The 23,706-nt window shown below is 42.1% G+C and overlaps 1 protein-coding gene across 6 annotated transcripts in view; it reads left to right on the forward strand.

Moving 5' to 3' along the window:
• LOC149544673 (acyl-CoA thioesterase II) overlaps positions 1-23,706 on the forward strand; it is a 313,792-nt gene that overhangs the window by 51,530 nt on the left and 238,556 nt on the right. For all 6 annotated transcript variants that reach the window (XR_016355064.1, XM_089795239.1, XM_089795241.1 and 3 more), the window contains exons 5-6: positions 16,126-16,172; positions 16,368-16,493. Coding sequence is in view for 5 of the 6 variants with exons in the window: in XM_089795239.1 (XP_089651365.1) it covers positions 16,126-16,172; positions 16,368-16,493 (173 nt within the window). In the remaining variant the exon portion in view is untranslated. The remainder of the gene's footprint in view (positions 1-16,125; positions 16,173-16,367; positions 16,494-23,706) is intronic.

A 23,706-nucleotide genomic window follows, 5' to 3' on the forward strand; every position in this document is an offset into this window, starting at 1 on the left:
TTCATGTATGCACTTGCTGATTACAATCCGATTACAATGACTACAATGATCTCTCGATTACAACCATGATTCCAAAGTCCATCTCGGACGTGTACATATACCTTTCCGAAGGGGTGGCTCAAGCGTCACGCACCCGTTCAGATACTACTCTACCCGTTGGCTACACTATACATTTACCGACAACATCACCCCCCCGAAAGAAAAAGTCGTCTCCGGACGACAATTACAAAATATTTGAAACAATTTAACAACAAAATACATTAACTGACTAACTACAGCAAAAATAGATTTTTTCCTATCACATCACTTTCACGTTCATCTCGTGCCTGCACCAAACTAGCCTCCAAACCATGTTGCATCTGTAGCCTCTGCTAACACAATACTGTCTCCTTAGCTGACCTTGATAGCCACCGGTGTTGCTTTCTCTGCTTCCCACTCTTGAGTACCCTGAGTGCCTGCAACAACTTCAAGTCTTCACCAACTGGTCAGACTTTCCATGACTGATATCCGCAACGACTGGGGGTCTAGGGGGCAACGCTCCCAACGGGGTCGAGGGGCAACGCCCCTCCCCACCAGGACCAAATTGGCACTCCGAAACTCACACAAAACTACATCGAACACACTATTTCTGTCATTTTCTTCCGATTCCACACTCTTTCTAGCAATTGCTTATGTCTACGCTTTCCTTTGGCATCATGCATTACTCATTCTGAACTGTTTCAATCTGTCGTCGTTTTTGTTTTTTTTTTGCTCTTTCACTTCCTCTTTCCTACAGACTGCATAACTGTTACCCTTTTGTCGTTTTGTGAATAAATGTCACACCGTTATGGCCATTACTATTCACAAATTTTTTCGGCTTCTGTACTGTACGGCTTCTAAACATTCTGTGAGCAATTTCTATGGTATAGCTTTAGCTGTAACTTTCCCTGCTTAGTACGGCTTCCTGTTTAGCTCTTATGTACGGCTTGCTCCTCCTGCTTCCTGGCCACAATCCGTATGGTGAAATCTGCTTCTACTTGTTTGAAACCGTATGGTCATGTAAACTTCTTCTCAACTCTTCTTAAGGCCGTATGGCTTGTTTCCACTCCTCTCCAAGTCAGTACGGGATATGGCCATACAGTCCTTTCTTCTACTTCATTATCATTTTTTCCCATCACATAAGTCTTGTGTCCATACGGGCATCTAGGGCCGTACGATCATGTTAGATTTTAAGCTTGCTTTATTATTATTTCCAACATAACTCCGTTTGAGTTCGTACAATCGTTCAATAAGGTCGTACGGTCATCTAGGGGGCCGTACAGTCATCAAAACTCTTACTTTGTTCTTATTTCCTCACTTTGCTTGCTTAGCTATTTATCATGTTTATTATTTTTTATTATTATTTTTTTTTAATAAATTAAACTATCTTAACTTCGTTTCAAAATATACACTTCCTACATATATACATTATTTACAGACATCTTTTCTTCGTTCAACTGTTTGTCGGCGAAGGATCCTTTCTTTCTCTATATATTTTCAACTTTGATCCATTTACGGCATCTGGTATTTCTTTTCCGTCCAGTGTCCACAATTTAATTGCTCCGTTATACCCAACTTCTCGTATCTTGTACGGTCCAACCCATTTAAGTTTAAATTTTCCAAGCCTTATTTCATTTCGCCCATTATACTTTAGTACTAGCTGACCGGGTTGAAATCTATTTAATTTTTAACGTTTCTGACGCCATACCTTCCACCTGTTTTGTGCAACTTTCACGGCCCATGCTGCATAGTTCTTATTCCTTCGTACGGCCATTTTCGTACGGGTACCGCACTTTCAATTAATGGTATCCGGTGGACACATAACTCTGGTGGTACTCCTTTTAAGTCCTTATACATCCAAGCAAAAACATCCTTGTACTTTATAAAATATTCTGAATGCTGTTGCCTTTAATACTGGGTTCCAATCGTCTCCTACAAAAGTGTTCTTCGGATTTTCCTCATCACCCAAGTTCATTGCTTTTACTGTCGGCTCTTCATACTTTATTGGTTTATCTTTATTGAACGTATGGGCAGGTGTTTCATCCACCTGCGCTTCTCCCTCCTTCAATTCACTGTACTCCTTCGGAAACTCATGGCCTTCTTTTCCTTCCTCGATACTCAAAATATTGTAGCTCGGAAAGACCTCATAATCTTCCATTTGCCAACGTAGCAATCCGTTTACTGAATCTAAGTCGTCATCAATTGACCCTCCTTCTAATCTCAATAACCCTTCATCATCTGGTTCCATCCTTTTTTTCCCTTCGTCGTTATTCTCGCTGTCGCCTTCTGAGTCCGACGACGCTTCTTCTTCTCCTACCATTTGTGTATGCAAATCAATTATAAATCTCCTACCTCCTTTCTCCATTGACAGGGTATTCCTTTTCCAATCATGCTTTACCTTAGCTTGCATCAGCCACCCCCGTCCCAGGATGGCCTCATACCCTCTTCTCTTTAATGGAATGACTACAAAATCCAGTAAAAATGGTTGTGTCCAAATTGTTACCGGCTGCGCCATCAAAGTGCCCAAGGGTTTTATCCCATGTTGATCTGTTGTAATTGAAAGGTGGGTGGCTACAATGTTGGTTGTCCAAGTTTTTTTCAGATATCTTTCGGCATCACATTCACTCCCGATCCTTCATCTACTATTGTATCCATTAGCACCGTACCCAGAATGCCCATCTCCACCACTGCTAGGTGTCTACCTGTCGTAAGTGCTAATAACATTGGGTCTGTTGCTGCTGCCGTGGTTGTTTCGTTACTATCCTTTGCTTCCTCTGTCACTCTCAGGGATGGTGTCATATTTATGATAGCCATATGCAACTGTGGCATGGTGAGAAGAAGATCATTTAATTTAATTGGCACTTCCGTTTGCATTATCTGTTTCACCATGTCTTGTTCCGCCAAGTTTCTTTCCGAAGTTTCAGCAGTGTCTTTTACTTGTGACTTCTCCGCTCTCATCTGCTTCTCTATCTCTGTTCGAGCTTTTTGTAACCTCTCCTTCTCTTCTTCCACATTCGGATATTTTGCCTTCCTCGCCTGCTCCTGCGTGATTGCCAACACGTTCTCATTACTTTTTTCAATACTTAATAAATTTACGCTTTGCTTTGGACATTTTGAATCTTCATGGTCCCTTGGACCACACCATCTGCATAGTAGTTGCGGCGCCTCTTTCGTAGTATAGTCCCTTGCGAAGTGACCCCAAAGATTACATGCCTGACACTGTATCATCGGCCGTCCACTCGCATCATATTGTATTCTACCCCGGCCTCCATTGTTATTGTTATTGTTTCCACCCCTTCCGCATCTATTGTTATTTCGATATCCGCTTGAAGTTGCATCATTGCCCGTGTTGTTGCTATTGTTCGACGCTTCCTGCGTTAGTAACACCTGCTAGTGTCCTTTTGTTTTTAAGTTAAACGGGCACTCTTTTAGGGAATGACCCGCCACTTGGCAGATGTCGCAAAATTGCTTCTTTGGGCATGAACCCTTTTTATGGCCATCCTCCTTGCAATTTGTGCACCACACTTCTCCTTTTACTATATCTGGATCATTTTTCAAATTTTTGAATTCTTTCATCATCCACATCATGTCTTTTTGTAGCGCTTTCACCTTCTTGTTCGATTCCTCATCACTACTACTACTCTTCAAGGATGAATCATCCGAATTAGAGGACTTATGTTTCTTCTTCTTACTCGTCTTCTATTCGCTTTCCAAATCCATGGCACGAGTATATGCATCGGCGTACGACGCCGGTGGTACTATCTTCATTTTCTTTTTAAGAGCCGGCCGCAACCCCTCTACGAACCACCGTTTTTTCAACCCATCCACTGGTTGACTCTCCATCTTTCCGATCAATTCTTTCAGTCGCCTGGCATAGGTTCAGACTGTCTCATTCTTTCCTTGTTTGGTGCTGTAGATTTCCACCACTATTTCATTATCATCTCGGAGTAATCTGAATTCTGCTATAAATTCTTTTTAAACATTCTCCCATGTATTAAGTTTCTGAGGACTAGTGTTAGAAAACCAATCTATCGCCACACTCCATAGGGTCGGTGGAAATTGTCTTACCCAATCATCCTTATCCATCACACCATTTGTCGTCCATACGGTTTCACACGTTTTACAATGTCTGATAGGGTTTGCTGAACCATCACCGTGAAACTTGGGTAACTTTTCTTTAGGGCCAGCCATCATTACTTGCCTTTGATTTTGAGGTACTTGTGTATTCGCGCTGTTCTGAACTCCTGTGCTGTTCTGTGCTCTCGCGTTGTTCTGGACTCCCGCGCTGTTCTGAACTCCCACACTGTTCTGTGTTCCCGCGCTGTTTTGTGTTCCTGCGCTATTCTGGACTCCCACGCTGTTCTGTGTTCCCGCGCTGTTCTGGACTTCCACGCTGTTCTGGATAACAGTCTTGTTTCTAACAACTGCGTTGTTTGGTGAAAAGTCTTCAAGTGACGTTCTATTCTCTGCTTGTATTCGTTCGTCCAGTGTATCGGGAACGAAGAGATCCCTCCACGCTCGTGCTCCCTTGGCACTCCGAGCCATGCGAGTTGCTTCCCTTTCGTTTGGACACTCTCCCCTCAGCGTATACAGGTTAATGAATTCTTCCCTTGTTTCCTCCACCAAATTCATTGTCGAGTTTCTTCCAGCAATTCCTTGGCACTCCTCAACCTACTAGGTGAGTGCACTCCCTCTGTCTGTGCCTCTTCACCCCTTCGGTGCCCCTCGGCAATTTGCTGAAGTCTCTGTCTGCGTTCTGCTTGCTATGTTAAAATTAAAATTTCTTTTGTTGTACTTAGTTCATTCTTATCTTTCACCTTATTCCGATCTTTGTTTGGCAAATTCGATATTAATCTTCATATCATTCGTTTGTTCCAGGTACGTCTGGCAACGACACCAAATGTTTACTGTACAGGGTAAAAAGCTTAACACATGTATGACATGATTCAATTCAGAACAGGTACTTTATTCATGTATGCACTTGCTGATTACAATCCGATTACAATGACTACAATGATCTTTCGATTACGACCATGATTCCAAAGTCCATCTCGGACGTGTACATATACCTTTTCGAAGGGGTGAGTCAAGCGTTGCGCCCGTTCGGATATTACTCTACCCGTTGGCTACACTATACATTTACCGACAACACAGCCGATCCCATTCGACACTGCAAAACATGTGAAACGATCTGGAGGGCAAATGGCATAACTGATAAAGATGACTGGATGAGGCAATTTCTAGCCACCCTACGGGGAGTGACAATTGACTGGTTTACTAGTGCAGATCCGCAGAAGCTAGAGAGTTGGAATAACATTAAAAAGGAGTTTCTTGCATAATTTCAACTATTGCGCGATGATAATGAAATTGTTGGCGAGATCTTCAATACCAAACAGGGGATGAATGAAATTGTCCGCGTCTATGCCAGGAAATTAAAAGATTTGATAAATAAAATGGAAAATAAGCTAGCGGACGAACTTCAGAAAAGATGGTTCGTGGAAGGCTTACGCTTGAAGTTGTAGAAGAAAATGAAAATTGTGCTGCCGTCGAAGAAAATGAAAATTGTGCTGCCGTCGTCATACATAGAAGCGTACAACAGAGCACTGAACTTGGAAAGCGAGCAAAAGATGAAAAAGAAGAAGAGTAGCTCGTTTGAGTCAGACGCCGATGCATCCTTAGAAGAAGAAAGTAGCAATGAGGAAAACAACAGCAAGAAGGTCCGAGCCCTACAGAAGGACATGATCCGCATCATGAAGAAGTTTAAAAATATCCAGAAGGAGATAAAGGGCACTGAGCTGTGGTGCGCGGAGTGTAAGACCGACAGTTATACTAAAGGATCTTGTCCAAAGAACCAATTATGCGACATTTGTCAGATCATGGGCCATTCGACGAAGGAATGTCCCTTTAACATGAAGACCAGAGGATCTCCGCAAGTACTTCTTACAGAGGAGGCGTCCCTGACAGGCAGTAGCGGAAATACCAATAATGCCGGTGCTACGTCGGGAGGATACAGGAATAATAGACGTGGGCAGAATAACAATAACACTAACAATACCAGCAGAAGTTGAATCAGTATGATGCGAACGGACGGTCGATTGTACAATGCCGCGCATGTAACTTGTGGGGGCACTTTACCCGGGAATGTCCAACTGCAAATACACCCAAACTATTATGCAGATGGTGCAGACCTGGCGACCATGACGATGCCAAATGCCCAAAATTTGGAGTCAACTTGATCATTGTCGGGACAGTTGAAGAAGAGGTTTTGGCGATTACGCGGAGTCAAGCAAAACAGTACCTGGACCCAGCAGAGGAAAAGAGGAAATTTGGAGAAGCGTAGGGGGAGATTGGAAAGGCATCGCATGCGGAAACATCTCAGTTGAAGGACACCACCGACACTTCGACAAGAAACTCCGCAGAACAAAACATTGTACAACAGATTTTACAAACGGAGGTATGGGTCAAGATAAATGATTTGCTTCTTACAATGCCCTAGCTCCGATCCGCTCTCACAAATATTGCACCAGCTCCGAGGATACCAGGAGAACAGGGTAGAGGGAAGGAAACTGATGCAGGTCGAGAAGACCAAATGTTGCTAGCCCTCACATTCGGTCGGCATCCGGCGGTTGTCGAGATGGGGATCCTCGGACATGTTCTCACAGATACAATAGTCGACGGTGGGTCCGGCATAAATGTCTTACCTGAGGAGACCTGGAAGAAGCTGGGGCAACCGACATTATGGCCCCCTACATTTTAGTTGCTCATAGCGGATCAGCACGACATTAAACCTTTGGGCGTACTCATGGCACAACTGGTAACAATTGGCACACAACTGTTCCTACTGGACTTTGTCGTGATCCCATTAAAGAGAAAAGGATATGACGCCATCCTTGGCCGTGGAGGGCTTATTCAAGCCAGAGTCAGACATGATTGGAAGAAGAACACCTTCTCACTCGAAAGTAAAGGTGGGCGATTTGTCATCGATTTGCACACCCAAATGGTTGGGGAAGAAGCCTTGTCATTAGATTCCGAAGAAGAGGAGGATGAAGGTAGACAACGTATGGAACCAGATCAAGGAGGGAGTCCTACGGTTGGAGGGAGGATCAACAGATGACGATTTGGATTCGGTCAACGGTCTCTACCACTGCCAAATAGAGGACTACGAACTATTCCAGAGCTGCAATGTACTGACAATTGAGGAAGGTCTAAGGGGGGATGAATTTCCAAAGGAGTTCACTGAGGTAAACGAGGGGGATGCACCGTTGGATGTTACACTCGCCCATGCATTCAGTGAGGGGGAGACAATCAAGTATAATGAAGCTACACTACAAGCAATGAATTTGGGAGATGAAGCAACACCAAAGAACATTCTGGTGGGAGATAATTGGGATCCGGTACTCAAAGCGGCAGCATTCAAGATATTCCTGGAATACAACGATGTATTTGCATGGACATACAAGGACCTGAAGGGTGTACCACCGGAGTTGTGTGTGCACCGCATTCCACTGATCGAAGGAGTGGTACCTGTACGGAAGCGATCCTACAAGATGAACAAGAACTACGCGACATAGGTCACGGAGGAAATCAACAAGATGTTGGAGGCCGGAATTATTTTCAATGTGCAGACAAGTGAATGGGTGTCGCCTATAGTTATGTCATTGAAGAAAGACACTACCCAGATCCGGATATGCATGGATTTCCGATGCCTCAATGCAGTCATGGTCAAGGATCCTTTTTCGATTCCGTTTACAAATAGCATTCTGGAAGAGGTCGTCGAACATGAAATTTACTCTTTTATGGACGGGTTCTCTGGATACAATCAGATCTCTATAGCGGAGGACAAATTAAAGACCACATTTGTTGTCGAAGATGGGGTCTATGCATACAATCGGATTCCATTCGGTTTATGCAACGCGTCGACAACCTTCCAGCGGATTATACTGCACATCTTTGACAAGATGTCCGTGGGAAACTTCAAAGCGTTCCTCGATGATTGGTCGGTATTTAGCACGGAAGACAGACACCTGGAAGCACTCAGTGAATGTATGGAGAGATGTCGCAGGGTGCAGTTGGCGTTGAACCCCAAGAAGTGAAAATTCATGGTTCTGCAGGGAAGACTGCTCGGATACATCGTCTATAAGGAAGGATTGAAGAATGACCTAGACAAAGTGAGAGTCATCCTAGAAATGCAGCCATCTACTAATGTGACGAAGCTAAAGTCTTTTCTTGGACATATAGGCTATTACAGGAGATTTATCAAAAATTTTGCGCAGGTGTCATACTCGCTGGACAGGTTAACCTGTAAAGGAGAATCATTTAGATGGGACAAAGAACATGATGAGGCATTTGAAGGGTTGAAAGTACGACTGGTTGCTGCACCCATCTTGGCATATCCGGACTGGAATAAGGAGTTTCATGTGCATGTTGACGCCTCAAATTATGCGATCGGAGCAACCTTGGCGCAGACGGGCAGCCATGGGTTAGATCACCTGATATACTTTGCCAGTCGATTGTTATCAAAAGCAGAGTAGAACTATAGTACGACTGAACAGGAAGCATAGGGAATGGTCTATGCTGTGCAAAAATTTCATCATTACTTGCTCGCCACATCGTTCGCATTCTATGTTGATCACCAGGCTCTATTGTATATGATCAATAAACCTGTCATTCAAGGAAGAATCAGCAGATGGCTACTTCTGTTGCAAGAGTTTACTTTCAAAATCATTGTCTGGCCGGAGAAGAAACATGTCAGCATTGACCACCTCTCGCGAATCAAAACAGAGGAACTGACAGAGGGGGTAAATGACGACTTTCCTGACGCATAGCTGTTCCAAATCGCAGTACTACTAGAATGGTACAGGAGCATCGAGGAATATCTGTCAACTGGACAGTTTCCAAAAGGCATGCCACCAAATGAGAGGTGCAAGTTGATAATTAGGAGCTGTACCTTCCAGCTGATCAACGGATTGCTCTACAAAATGGGGCTGGATCATATTCTTCGACAGTGTGTATTAGAAGAGATATCGCAGGTGTTAAAAGAAGCACATGAGGGTCCTGCGGGAGGACACATGGGACCTGACACCACTGCGCGGAAGATATTGCTTGCAGGACTCTGGTGGCCGACAGTGTACAACAACATGTGGGAATGGGTTGTCAGGTGTGACACTTGCCAATGGGCTGGGAAGTCGTTAAAGAGAGACTTCATGCCACTGAACCCTTGCCATGCGCAGGAACTCTTCGGATGGTGGGGATTGGATTTCATTGGACCCCTGAAGGTGAGCAAGGCTAGACGGTGCCAGTACGTTATTGTCGCAACGGAGTACCTGACCAAGTGGGCGGAGGCACGTGCACTACCAGATAACTCGGTCGTCAACACAACAAAGTTTATTTATGAGAAGATCATTACCAGGTATGGAATTCCATAATAGTTAACAAGTGATAGGGGTGGACATTTTGTTAATCATGTCATCCGACTGCTCACCACCGAATTCAGGATTTGTCATGTACTATCGAGCCCATACTACCCGAGAGCAAACGGATAGGCCGAGGCTACAAATAAATTTTTGGTATCAATAATTTACAAATCTTGCGCGGTTGAAGGACAAGACTGGGAGGACAACCTACCCTCCGCTCTTTGGGCGTACCACACGACGTACAAGGTGACGACAGGGCACACACCATTCCAGTTAATGTTCGGATAAGAGGCAGTTGTACCAGCCGAATTCATGATTCCGAGCTTGCGAATAGCACTGGAAAATAAGCTGGGTGACATGGAGAGCTTAAGAGAGCGACTGCATAAATTGAATAAGTTGGAGGAGAAGTGATTGTTGGCACAGTGGGCAGCCGAGGTAACATAGAATAGGCATAAGGCATGGCACGATAAGCACTTGAAACTAAACAGATTCCAACTAGGTCAGTGGGTGTTGAAGTATGACGGAACGAACAAAGTTAAACTAGGCAAGTTAAAGGTTAGATGGGTCGGGCCATATCAAATCCGGGAGGTAGGTGACAATGGAGCAATAAAATTGTGGACTTTGGACGGACAAGAAGTGCCTCAGGTGGTGAATGGATCAAAGTTGAAGATGTATCATGCCAAGAACATACCCTCGTCGTCACAGAAAGACAAGGGCCGAACTTTCTCGGCATTGCAGAATGGCGAAGTCTGGAGGGATAACTGAGTTTGTTATACTTAAAAAAAATAAAAAAATAAAAATGGTCTTGTCATTGTATTTCCCAAGTTTATTTAGTAGTCTTGGGTTTTTGTTCCTCGTGTGTTTCTTGCTTTTGGGTTTGGTCATGTAAATGATGTGCACTCTTACTCTTGCTATGTTCGTACTAGGTTTGTGTCTCCCTCTACATCCTCCCATCTGACCTTGTCTTTGCTTGGTCTTGTTCGCATGGTCGTATCTGCTTGCTAGGTCAATTTTGCATGTGTTTCCTAGTCAATCTTGAAAAAAGAGATTTCACCCGCGGACCCTCCTATTTTTGTTTATTATTGAAATTGGGTTTAAGGCAAATAGTTTTAGCTGCCCTGGTATCCCGAGGTTATCTCTCCGCAGGAAAGGTTATGATTCCAAGGGTAGGGATAAGCCCCCATAGGTGATGTTTTCCACGGGAAGCGCTTGGTCTTCCGCGGACTTGATTCCTCTTTCCCCGCGGGGTGTCTTCCGCGGGTATACCTTTTCTTTAGCGGATTCTTTCTTCCGTCAGCTGTTGTTTCCTACTGTCTGCGGCTTGTGTCTACGGCTAACACTGACGACCGTGGGTGGTGTCTCCGCAGGAAATCCTTTGTCTTCCGCGGCCGGAACTTAAACTGCTCTGTAGTGGCTAATACTCTTCCTCCGCGGTTGGTCTTCGTCTTCCGCAACAATCTTTCTTTGTTCGCACATTGCGGCCAATCAGTTCTTTCCATCGACAAGTGGTTGAGGTGTTGGTTTTGTCCCCACGGATAGTCCTCTTCACGCGGATGCTCTCATTCTCCTCTCCCACTTGTTTTCTTCCACACTGTAAACCCAAGCTTCTTGATATGGTCTCAGCGGTTGCACCCTCATATCAATGCCGCCAGCAACATAAACGAGTCCTTCAGATGATGATGCAGCACAAGCAAAGTAAGACCAACAAATGGCATTTGCAAGATAAAATATCAAATATTGCCATGCCTTTTGTTTGCGTACACATGTTGAGAAGCCCCAGAACAACCAGTAGCTGATTGGATTGAACGAATACGCAATGATTGTACTCTCTGTATTGTAGATTAAATTCTTCTGCCAGGCGTGTTCCGTGTTCTGGAATTTGTTATGCCCTAGCAACAAATTGAGACACACTCCAAAATCTCTTGTTTGAAGTTGCGAACTTCTCGTGGATGCATTATTCAACCACGGCTTTCTCTTCAGCACTCATATAGTCTCCGAGACATGAAGGAGTAACCACCTAGCAACAGGTAGAATCTATGGCAGATAGAAGGTGCTCCCCGCGGACTCCAATTCTTGCATGGACATTATTGAGGGATGCTGTAAACATATAGCTACGACTGGTTGGTCGAAGGAGAACTGGTAGGAAAGGGAAGCGACATTGGAGGAGGAAAGTGTTGTAGCATATTCTCTGTGGGAAGGAACCTATATTATATAAGGAGGGAAGAAGCCGTTATTGCATGGAATCGGCAGGGAAACGGAAGTAGTGGAAGAACTAGCTGAAGACAGCTATGGAGAAGAATGCAAGGGTTTTAGCTTCGGGAATTCGGGTTGTAGGACCATCCACTCCCAACAGCAAGAAACAAAAATTCAGGGAGGAACTCATCTCACCATCCAGTTTGAGGGTCTCAATGGCAGCAAATGCTGGAAGTGGTGGCAGGAAACTCCAGACGCCGACTTGGTTAAGCAAATTTTGATACGGGCATAGGTGCATTGGGCCATCCAGCTTCCAGTTTTTTCCATCCGGTTATTCGAATCAGTGTTGAGAACCATGATAGAAGCATATAATTAGCACAACACAACGAGCACATTTTTGTATAAAAGCACCGGATGACAGTTTCTTTTAAGCCTAGGGATTTCACAAGGGTTTTTAGCATTCTTGGTCTTGGAGGTAAAAAGGTGGAAATCAAGAATCATAAGCTCTCTCAAGACTAGAAGGAACACTGGATTCGATTAGTGGGCCGCGACCTTACAACCGATGAGATGGAGTCAGTTATCAAGGGGTCAAAATGCAAAGGACTTCGGCGGGATCTCATTCGGGAAGGCCATTGGAGGTGTATTATGGACGTTATCAAGAGCAAGCTGACAGAGGCAACTCGGGCTTCAGATATAGCATTGCCATAGATAGTATTCATGAATGGCATCATGAACGACATGGTGTATGATTGGACTACAGTTCTTGCTGACAGGATGGAGGAGTTCATGACACTCCAGCACTGCACATTCTTTATGCTACATCATGCAATTGGCTTGTTTCTGGAGGCAGCGATTAATCAGATACCCATGGATAATTTTAAAGCGCCACCTCAGAGGAAGTTGGCACAGGGAGAGCCTCCGATATTTTATTGGAGACATCTGGACACAGGTGGGACAGTCGCAGGACAGAAAAAGGTATTTCGGGGATTATAGGCGGCGCACAGGGACACTGATAGTGGACGGGAGGAGACTTCAGAAAGTAGCGGGGTGGAGTATGAGGAAGAGAGTACTTCCGCGGAGGTTGGCAGCGAACCAGTAGATAGTGAGCCCACACTTTTCACCCCGCCACATTTGTCAACTTCGGCGCACTTGACCGCTCCCACGTCACACATTCCGCCTTTTGGCTAGCATCATGCATCAGTCGTGATGACCCCATACGCCGTAGCAGATGTCCCCTGGACAGTAACTGAGAGTGTCCCACCGACGACAATTGTTACACCAGCGACCACTCTAGATGCTACTTTCTTCGCGGCCGTAGCAGATGTTCTTCCAGTTGCATTAGTGGAGCCAGTCTCACAGAGGGTAGAGTTGCCAGCGCCGGACCCAAAACCCTAGGTTTGCTTGGAGGTGATTGACTGTGATGCAGTCATGACCGTTTCGTCTTCCTTGCTAGCATCCGTCGAGCCAGTATAGACAGACCAGTCAGCCTAGCTAGCACAACAGGAGGAGGGCATGGAGCCTGCACAGTTAGAGTTGCCGGAGGTGATGGATAGAGCCAGTGCTTTCTTGAGACAGCAGTTCCATGTCATCCCTGCCGAGGTTGGTTCGTCCATCCAGTCCCCCAGGCACCTAGGAGTATCAGATGCAGTACCAGAGCCTCAGGAGGTGGGGGTGCCATAGGCCAAGGGTGCATCGAGAGTAGAGGTGACCGCACCAGATATGGACATGGTCCTCGCAGATGAGGAACCGAATAGTGATGCCGAGTGGACGATGGAGGGTTTTGCGAAGGAGGATTATGGGTAGGATGAGGACAGGTGCAGAGAATACCTCAGGGCTATGAAGGTTGCGCTAAAGAAGGGACATGATGTGGCATTGCAGGCTATGACTCGACGGAGGGAGTGGCATTTGGTTCGAGCTTACATCAAGGAGATCTGGTCGCAGCGGTTCTGTTCATGTTTTGAGGAGAGAGGTTGGCCAACAGTCGAGACATTGGAAATGTTGGCAAATTGGACAAGTGAGCCAGAGTTGGGGCTGCGCAACACTCCGCTGGAGAAAATGGCACATGAGATCGTGGCATTGTATAAGGAGATTTATTATGCCCGTAGGTGTGTGGAGGCGGACAGGGTAGCAGACAGGATTGCGGTTGAGAGATCTCTGGCGGTTGAGATGGAGGCTAGAGAGAAGTTAGCGGCGGATTTGGCCAGTCAGCAGGCAGCATGGGCAGCTGAGAGGGCAGCTTTGTTGCGGGATAAGGATGCAGCAGAACAGGAGTTGCAGTTAGCCAGGAAGCAGGCTATGGATGCCGCGCTTCTTCTGAAGGAGGCCGTAGAGGTTAATTCATAGATTCAGAAGGATCTGCCCATCTAGACAGATTAGGTGTATGAATTGCGTTGTCAGCAGCATGCTTCAGCGGCACCACCTTCTCTCTAGTATTTTTTGTTTTATTGTATGTGGGTTGTCTCCTATTCTGATAGTCGTCAGGAGACGACTTTTCTTTTTGGGGGTGATGATGTCATCAACAGATGTTGTATTTTGTAGCCGACTGGGTTATGCCCTCGGAGATTGTGTATTTGGTAGCCGACAGGTAGATTAGGATTGTTTTGTAGCCGACAAACCTCTTCTGGAAGGTTCGGCAGAAAGTATTTATACACCCTCTTAGGTTATTGTAAAGCATCTTATGACCAGTTATATAATTTGTTGGCACATGCGAATGAAGAAGTACTGCTGTTCGTTTCATTATCTGCGTGCATTTCTTAATTAACCTATGCGGTAAACATTCAATGGTCTGATATACTACAGAAAGGGCACCATTGGCAAGACATTTTGGTTCATAGCTCATCATTGAAGCATCCTATGGTTCTGGGTATTGTTGCATTCAATTGCTAGCTCCAAGACTATCATTTTGAGGACAAATTCGAGGAGCCTAGAGTTTGCATTTATTTATCTAAAGTATTGCCAGGCAATAATAGGGGCGACACTTCAAGAGAGTCAATTTCTTCATTTGGAGGGGTCTTCATCATCAACAAGTGTTACAATCAAGTCTCCAGCTCTTCTACAATTTGTGTACTAGGTTTCTCAAGTCAATTGTTGCATATATATTGCATTTTAGATTTCATACTAAGGCTGCATTTGTACTAAGAAAATTACATAGCTTGCATATGTTGTAATGCCAAGAGTCTTGGCCATTTCATACTAGCCTTGTAGTTGACATTATATGTGCAATAAATGAGACATAAGTTGCTGGTCTGACATAGGTGTAATTGAATATGTTTTTATCATTCACGATCAGCTTATTAGTTTGTAGGTTCTCTTTTTGGCATAAATAATGTTATAATTTTGCATACCAAGTGTTTGTATTAATGCCACTCGGCTGTAAGTGCATTAATGCCATCTTAGGTTGCATCCAAAGTGTTTGTCATAATTACTAGTTGCTGTAGCTGCATATTGCAAGTAGTTTCAGTCACATATATGCATTGAATATTGTCAAAATAAGTTGTACATTCATGTTAGGTCATTGTTTAGTCAATTTTGAGTCTTTTTGCAAGCATTCTCATTGATGCTAAATTAAGGAAAGGTTCATTAAAGCAAACTGAAATGTTATATCAGTTATATGACCCTTGTATGTGAAGTTTTTGACAAAATTTCCAAGGCCAAAAATCAAAAGTTTTCAATCAGGTTTGAGCAGGGACATTACACTCTACCACCTTAAATTAGGACCAATTGCTGACAAATGTAGACACCTTAAATTTGGCACACTTTCATCTTTTTTTCATCACTTTTCATGCTTTGTTAGAATTTGGGGGTGGCTTTGTCACTGGAAAAGTGTACTTATTTTTTGTGTGTCTTTGCATTTTGTCATACCATAGATTTCTGCCTCAAATTCTGTGCTGAAGAAGTTCACCACTTCCACCAATCTTGATATCGAATTCAAATCTTTACCATTTTCTTATTCTCTTCAACCGCTAGAGCTACCATCAATCAGGAAAATTTTCATTTTTCATGTTATAGTTCAACCTCAAGCAATCTGTAAGAATTGTTAGTTGAAAGACAAGACCATGTCCATGCAACTTTTCAACTTGATACGGGGCGCAATCAGTTGGCATTGATAATCACTATAAGTGCAACTTGAATTACAGCTACAAATTGATTCAAAGACAATATGAAAGCTGAGTTTTGAATGGGTACCAACAAAATCTACCAGTCTGTCTTCTTTTCTGTTGGTGTTGGCAGTTTGAAATGATAGCTAAAAGTTCTAGGAATCTTTTTGAGCGAATAAACATTTTTTCACTATTATATTGGTGACTTGTATTACAGTGGCATTATATTTAAGTTGTATTAGGAGAAATGTCAAAGAAATTACATTATTATTATGTTAGAGGTGCATGTTAGGGATAGGTCAAATTATAAGGTTCACACTTGACAAATATTTACAGAAAAAAGTAAAGAACCTCTTTTTGGTCTTCAATGCTTTGAAAATACTTAGGAGTCCCTTTTTATGCAGGATACATTGATGAGGCTCATCGGGCTGATGTAATTGCTTTGAGCAAGGTGAACATTATGTTTATTCTTGTCTGATGATTATGATTCCGAGTTATAGTAGCTGGGTCTGGTTTATTTCAGTAGGATGTTTGTGTTATTCTGGTTAATTAGTGAAGGAGGTGTGATCATAGAGTATTCCAAAAGACATGGACAAAGGGGATAACCTAATGCAGTATCATGGAATTATTGAGAACATTTTGGCAGGTGATTTGTTTGGTGCTAAGTCATGAATATACAGATTTGCTATCAGCAGAGTCAATCTGGAATGCAGAGCAGAAAAAGGAAACATGCCCTATGGTGGAGCATATACTTCACTTGGAATCTCTTGAAGTAAGTTATTTACAAAATTCAAGAAATTTCATGTTTTCATACCTTCCATGATTTTTTAATTTTCTCAAGGTTGTTGTAGACTGGTGTAATATTAATATTGTGGTATTATTTCTTTGTGGAAGGTTGCCCCATGCAATTGCTGCCTTACACATCATATGCTTTGGTAGATATACAGTATACATAGACTTTAGCCCCAAGTAATTTACAGTAGCTTGTAATTTGGTTTCATATCCACAAGATTGCGATTGATCCATTTCTTTCATCTTTTTAGTAGTATAGTTTCCATTCTAGATATGCAAGTTAATGTTTTCTTAATCTGAAGACAAATTTAGCCCATTAACATATAGAGTTGTGAATATAACATTAGAAGCAATACTAGATTTAGAAATTTGGTATCAATTGTAAGGGATTTATAATAACACTTGGGCCTAGGAGCGTATAATTGCCAAGTAAGTTACATAGAAAGCAGCAAATTCCCACACCTGACTTTTCCAAATCTTTCCAACTTAGCACTGTTTGGTGGCAAATTATTTCTGATTTGTTGATTGCATAAGGATGGATGATTGAACATGTAGGTTGTTTTTGTAACAAGAGTATGTTTGTAACATAATAAACTTAAATCATCTACTATTGAACAGCAGATAAATTACACAAATATGACAGATAATGATCTCTTCAAGGTACATGCACAGTTTTGGTTCTAATAGCTTTTAATGAGTGAAGCCAGATAAGAAAATACTAGCAGTAGCACTACTGTGAAGCAATACACCCAGGATGTTGTAATAACCACCCAGGAATGATAAGTAGGCTTCTGTCATAATGGCACCTCTGTAGAGCAGGACAGTCTTCCCTTTTTCAAAGGATATTTGTCTGATATATATCAAAGATAATCTGATACAGATGACAACTTGCCTGGCGAGGTGAAATGTGTCCCTCCATGGTTGGTTTTGCTGTCCCAAAATGTCATGTCCCCATTTTGGAGGCAATTTGATTTAATTAATTAGGTTGTCCAAAATAATAAATATTTTATGGGGATGACTAATTAATTATTTTAATTAAATAAATAAGTGGTATTAAGTTAATTATTTATAAAGTTATCAAATAAATAAATATTAAAAGGTAACTTTATATTTAATTAATTTAATAAAGTGACTTGAATTATAAAATATTTTATAAAGTCACTTAATAGAATAATGTTCTAGAAATTTTTGGAGAAAGTGGAGAAAAAAGAATAAATAGGCACCCTGGGCTTCATTCTGATCATCCAATTGTTTATTTCTCTCTTGACATCAAATTGTGATTCAATCACATAGTCTATTGTGGAGCCAAGTGGTTCCAGATAGTCAGTTGATCTTTGGGAACGAAAACTCTCTTGGATTTGCATAATTGAAGAAGTGAAATATCTTCTGAAGGGTTGCACATTTGGAGGTGATACTTCAGTCACTTCAGCTAGGGCATCATTGGGCCTAAGGCCATTTTTCAGCATTTCAGGAGGCATTTTTAGCAGGGCCGAAATTATTGGAGGTCATTTTTAGCAGATCTGAAATTATAGGAAGCCATTTTAAAGAAGAACCCAAAAGCAGGCCGAAAAAGCAGTCCAAAAAAGCAGGCCAAAAAAGTAGTCCGAAAAAACAGGCCGAAAAAGCAGAACCGAAAAAACAGAACCGAAAAAGCAAAACGAAAAAAGCAAATCCGAAAAAAGCAAGTGGGAAAAGCAGATTAGAAAAAAAAAAAAAAAGCAGAAGGGGCAGCATTGAAGGAAATTATTGCAGCCATCTACAATTAGGTTCTTCACTTCTCATTTGGCATATTTTTTGAGCAATGTAGGTTTTCAGCTGAGTACAAAATAAAGCTTCAACACTTCACTATTTCACATTGTACTTGTCTTTGTTTGCCATTTGGTATTATTGGTATCAAAGGAAGGCTAGGATTTTGCAATTGGAAGAGCATTGTAATTTTTAGACTATCTATATTGCAAACCTAGAGTTTGATGATCAGCTTATTAGTTTGCGTGCCAATTGTTTGACAAAATGTCAATTGGCTGTAAGTTCTCTTTTTTGGGCATAAATAATGTTATAATTTTGCATACTAAGTGTTTATATTAATGACACTTGGTTGTAAGTGCATTAATGCCATCTTAGGTTGCATCCAAAGTATTTGTCATAATTATTAATTGGTGTAGCTGCATATTGCAAGTAGTTCAAGTCACATAGTTGTATTGAATATTGCCAAAATTAGTCGCACATTCATGTTAGGTCATTGTTTAGACAATCTGGAGTATTTTGTAAGTATTCTCTTTGATGCAAATCGAAATAAGAGTTATTGCAGCAATTTGAAAAGTTATATCAGTCATATGACCCCTTGTATGCAAAGTGTTTGACAAAATTTTTCGAGCCTTCAATCAGCATTTTAAGGTCGGATTTAAGCAGGGTCATTACAGTGGTATCAGAACTTGCTTGCAAAGTGTTTGACGAAATGTCAAACCACTGAAGTATAAAGATTTTTGGTGTTTGAAGAAGTTATAACCTGTTGGAGTTATTACAGTGGTATCAGAGCTTGCTTGCAAAGTGTTTGACGAAATGTCAAACAACTGAAGTATAAAGATTTTTTGTGTTTGAATAAGTTATAACCTATTGGGGTTATTACAGTGGTATCAGAGTGGTTTCCTGCCAGCCTGATTGGGTTATTTCAGATTGAATTCAATTATCAGTATGGCTTTAACAAGAGACAAGGATTTGGAAGAAAGAATGCACAATGTAAAGAAGAAATTAGATTGTCCATTTCAGCAAACAGAGGACCTTCTAAGAACTTTGGAGGAGTTGGAAACTTATTTAGGCAAGTTTGATCAGTCAAGACCCGATGCTATGCAAACAGCTTTATCTCCAACATTTGGTTCGTTGGTTAAGCCCCGATTATTGAGACATCATGATGAGGTAATAAGACTTACAACTCTCTCTTGCATTAGTGAAATCATGAGGATAATAGCTGGCCTTGATTCTTATGATGATCAAATTATGAGAGAGATACTTCATGCCATGGTAAAAAGCTTCGAAAAGTTGGACAACATCCAAGACCCTTATTTCACACAGAGGGAAAGATTACTTGAAGTATTTGCGAGGTGTAGATTTGAAAATATTATGCTGGCAATAGGTTGTATTGGTGACATTCGCAGGATGTTTAATACATTTTGGAATATTATGGATGAGTTTCATCCTAGCAGGGTATTGGCATCAATGCACTCCATCATGTTCACAATCCTGTTTGAGGAGGATGAAATTTCTAAACTTTTGGCAAAAGACTTATGGTATGTTTGGACAAAAGAGAGGAATTTGTCACCTATGGCACGTACGTGGTTAAAGAGCCTGATTGATAGGCCTAAGGATCGTACCTTCCCTATGACAAGTAGAAACTTGTATGAGGAGTTTAACAGACATGCGGATTCGATACAGGGAGACATTAGCACATCTTCAGGTAATGGTTTATCTGCATCATCTTCACAGGCAGAAAGGGTTACAGATGTTGTGCAGGTTAAGCCAGTTGCATCAGAAGGTGATATCACAAGCACACCGGATTGCGTGATTGACACAGATAGTGATTACAGTACAATTGGGCTGGATGAAGTTACAACAGTTGGGGATACTGTCATGTTTGAGGCTAGTAGCTCTTCACTTGGTTTGGCAAGCCAGCTGAAGACAAGGGACAAGGATATTGTCGCGGCTTTATCTCATCATGACAAGATGTATGGATTGATTGAGAATTCCATTTGAATGATTCAACTGCAGGAGAGACAGAAAGGAGTCACAACAGGTTCTTCTTGTGTTGACTTACAAGCGATTAGGGAAGGAATGGGAACGATGAAGTTGAGTTATTTACATCTTTAATCAGATCGTGACCATCTTGTTAGCCTTGTCGGAAACTATTCAGATGCCTTGAGGAGGAAGGAGGAGGAAGTTGACAGGCTTTCTCGCGAGCTTAAAGAGACTTGAGCTTCTTTGGTGAATACTCCATTGGCATTACAGGACTGGGAGAGACATGGGGATAAGCATGGCATGGAGTTGAGTTTAGTTTCATCTTGCACTCCTGATACTTAGCTTTCTGCGACACGTAAATCATATGTGGTTGTTGATAATGTTGTGAGTTCATCTTGCATTCACATCCAGGATACAGGGACAATGTCAGATAGGTATGTGGAGTTAGTTGGTATTGGTCATATTACTCAGCTGAGGAGTTTGCTTGAGTTACCAGCTGATTCTAGTTTACGGATATGGATTCGAGATTGTTTCATTGGTGTTTGGGATTCAGTTGACTGAAGATCTTTAACACTTTTTGGTAGCAGTGATTGTTTGGGTGCTATCATGGATTTGATTCGCAGATTGCACGGTGTTGTCTTTTCTTGTGCCAGCAGCTTGTCCGATGTTGGTATTAGTTTTTATACACCAATCGACCATTCTTGCTGGAATGTGTTGATGATCTTTCATATTTGGCAGTGTGTACAGATGAGTCCCAGGATCATATTGGCATTGATGACATCCAGGAGGATGCAATGGGCAGTTTTGAAGACTTAGTTTCCTTGGCAGTTTCTTTTGGTACAGAGGAGTTGGATAGCGGTGCTACAGTTTTTGATACTCCGTATGTTGATATGAGCTTTGGAGTTGACTCGCAAGATATGGATGGTAATACTCTAGAGACCAGTAACTTTGAGGATACTCCTTTAGACAGTGCGTCAGAGGAGGTTGGTAGGAGACAGTCTAGCCAGTGCCATCATGTGTCCAGTCAGTTGAGAGTTAGTGAGTGAGACATTGCTATAGCTCGCCAGTATTTCGATGCTGCTCGTCAGTTGCTAGCAGTTTATGGATGGGGTTCTCCTACTAGTGATGAGCAGGGAGGCAGTTATCTTTCCTTGACAGAGTTCCACTCTTTATGGGAGGCTATCCGGATTCTGAGACAAAATTATATGTAGTTGGTAGCCGACAGAGATTATCTTATGGAGTGGGGGAGTATAGCATACGATGCATTATTGGCCAAGGAAGATGAGGTGTGTGAGCTTACTCAGCAGCTCGAGGGGACTTCTGAGGTTCTTGAGAGTACACAGTTGGCTTTTGAGGAGTCACAATTTCATTTGGCTAAGGTGACCGTGGAGTTAGAGTGACTGTAGTCTTTACCAGATTCTGTACAGTCACAAGCTATGGTGTCTGGTGATCCGAGGATGTCCATGGTCGAGATTGTCAAAGACAATGGAGACGGGGATGCATTCATCCTTGATACTAACATTGGCATATCGGGTTCGTTCCCACTAGAGTCAGGTTCAGTTGAGTTGGGTGTTGTAGCAGATTGTTGTGGTATGCCTGACATAGTGGTGGCCTCTAGTACTGATGGCACAGAGACTAGAGATGTTGTATCAAAGATCATGTGTGATATTGGTGAGCCGACAGCTGGCATGGTTCCTGCTAGTAATACTACTCCCTTGGCGATGTCTTCGGAGGTAGTAGTCAGTTCCAACTTGGTTAGTGGTCGATTGCAGTTAGTTACATTTGGATTGCAGTCTGAGCCACTGACTGAGATTGGCGCATTCTATCGGCATTACATTGTGAGGTATGCTCATCAATTTACCTTTGATGACCATGTTGATGAGATGATGACACAGAGATGTACTTTGGTTCCTAGTGCTTGTCATCAGTTATGGGACGTTTTGACGCCTTGGGATGAGAGTTGTGATGGGCGTGACATGGCGATAGGTTCTGTGGTTGATAGCTTGATAATACATGACTTAGAGTAGGAGTTTGGGAGTGATGCTTCAGCGGTTGTTGTTATTGATTCTACTCCTTTGGTTATGACATCTCTTGACTTAGCTGGTGATCAGTCATAGTGGGTTGTATCACTTGTTCATGGTGAGCTGTTGACTGAGGTTGGTTCTTTTTATCAACATTATACTGTAGGGTATGTACATCAGTTAGCATTTGATCCTTGTGTTGAGGAGTTGATGGCAGACAAATTTGGTTTGGGTTCCATTTCTTGCTATTTATCTTGTGATGTCTTTTCACCAGCAGTGCATGGGAGTTATGGTTATGAGACAATGACCGGTGATCTGCAGAGTTGTGTTGACTGCAGGAGTTGTACAGTGTGTGGATTCTCCATACTTGGTACAGTTTCATTCGGGAGCGTTCACCATTGTTGTAGAGTTGGATTTTACATTCCGTATAGGCCAGTGGGATGCGTTTATGGTATTTACTGTGTTGGCAGTTTGATTTGTCCACTTTACTTGGGTTTTGATTTTCTAAGAGTTTGTGTCTCGTGGGTTTCTGACTGTGGCAATTGTGATTTTGGAGTTTGGTTGAGCTGTAATTGTCAGTTTGATTATGGATTCCTCTTGGTTATATTGCAGGAGCCTGTGTTAATTGACAGTAGTATAGTGCATGACTACATTTGGGATCCAGGCGGATTGATTGGTTTATTGTTTAGCCATTGCTTAGGGACAAGCAATTTATGGAAGGGTGGACTGTCATGTCCCCATTGTGAAGGCAATTTGATTTAATTAATTAGGTTGTCCAAAATAATGAATATTTTATGGGGATGACTAATTAATTATTTTAATGAAATAAATAAGTGGTATTAAGTTAATTATTTATAAAGTTATCAAATAAATAAATATTAAAAGGTAACTTTATATTTAATTAATTTAATAAAGTGACTTGAATTATAAAATATTTTATAAAGTCACTTAATAGAATAATGTTCTAGAAGTTTCTGGAGAAAGTGGAGAAAAAAGAATAAATAGGCACCCTGGGCTTCATTCTGATCATCCAGTTGTTTATTTCTCTCTTGACATCAAATTGTGATTCAGTCACATAGTCTATTGTGGAGCCAAGTGGTTCCAGATAGTCAGTTGATCTTTGGGAATGAAAACTCCCTTGGATTTGCATAACTGAGGAAGTGAAATATCTTCTGAAGGGTTGCACATTTGGAGGTGATACTTCAGTCACTTCAGCTAGGGAATCATTGGGCCTAAGGCCATTTTTTAGCATTTCAGCATTTCAGGAGGCATTTTTAGCAGGGCCGAAATTATTGGAGGTCATTTCTAGCAGGTCTAAAATAATAGGAAGCCATTTTAAAGAAGAACCGAAAAAACAAGCTGAAAAGGCAGTTTGAAAAAGTAGGCCGAAAAAGCAGAACCGAAAAAGTAGGCCGAAAAAGCAGTTTGAAAAAGCAAAACGAA

This window comes from Cupressus sempervirens, chromosome 8, assembly GCF_028749045.1.
Source record: "Cupressus sempervirens isolate cs-2001-9-10 chromosome 8, ASM2874904v1, whole genome shotgun sequence".
Lineage (NCBI taxonomy): Eukaryota > Viridiplantae > Streptophyta > Pinopsida > Cupressales > Cupressaceae > Cupressus > Cupressus sempervirens.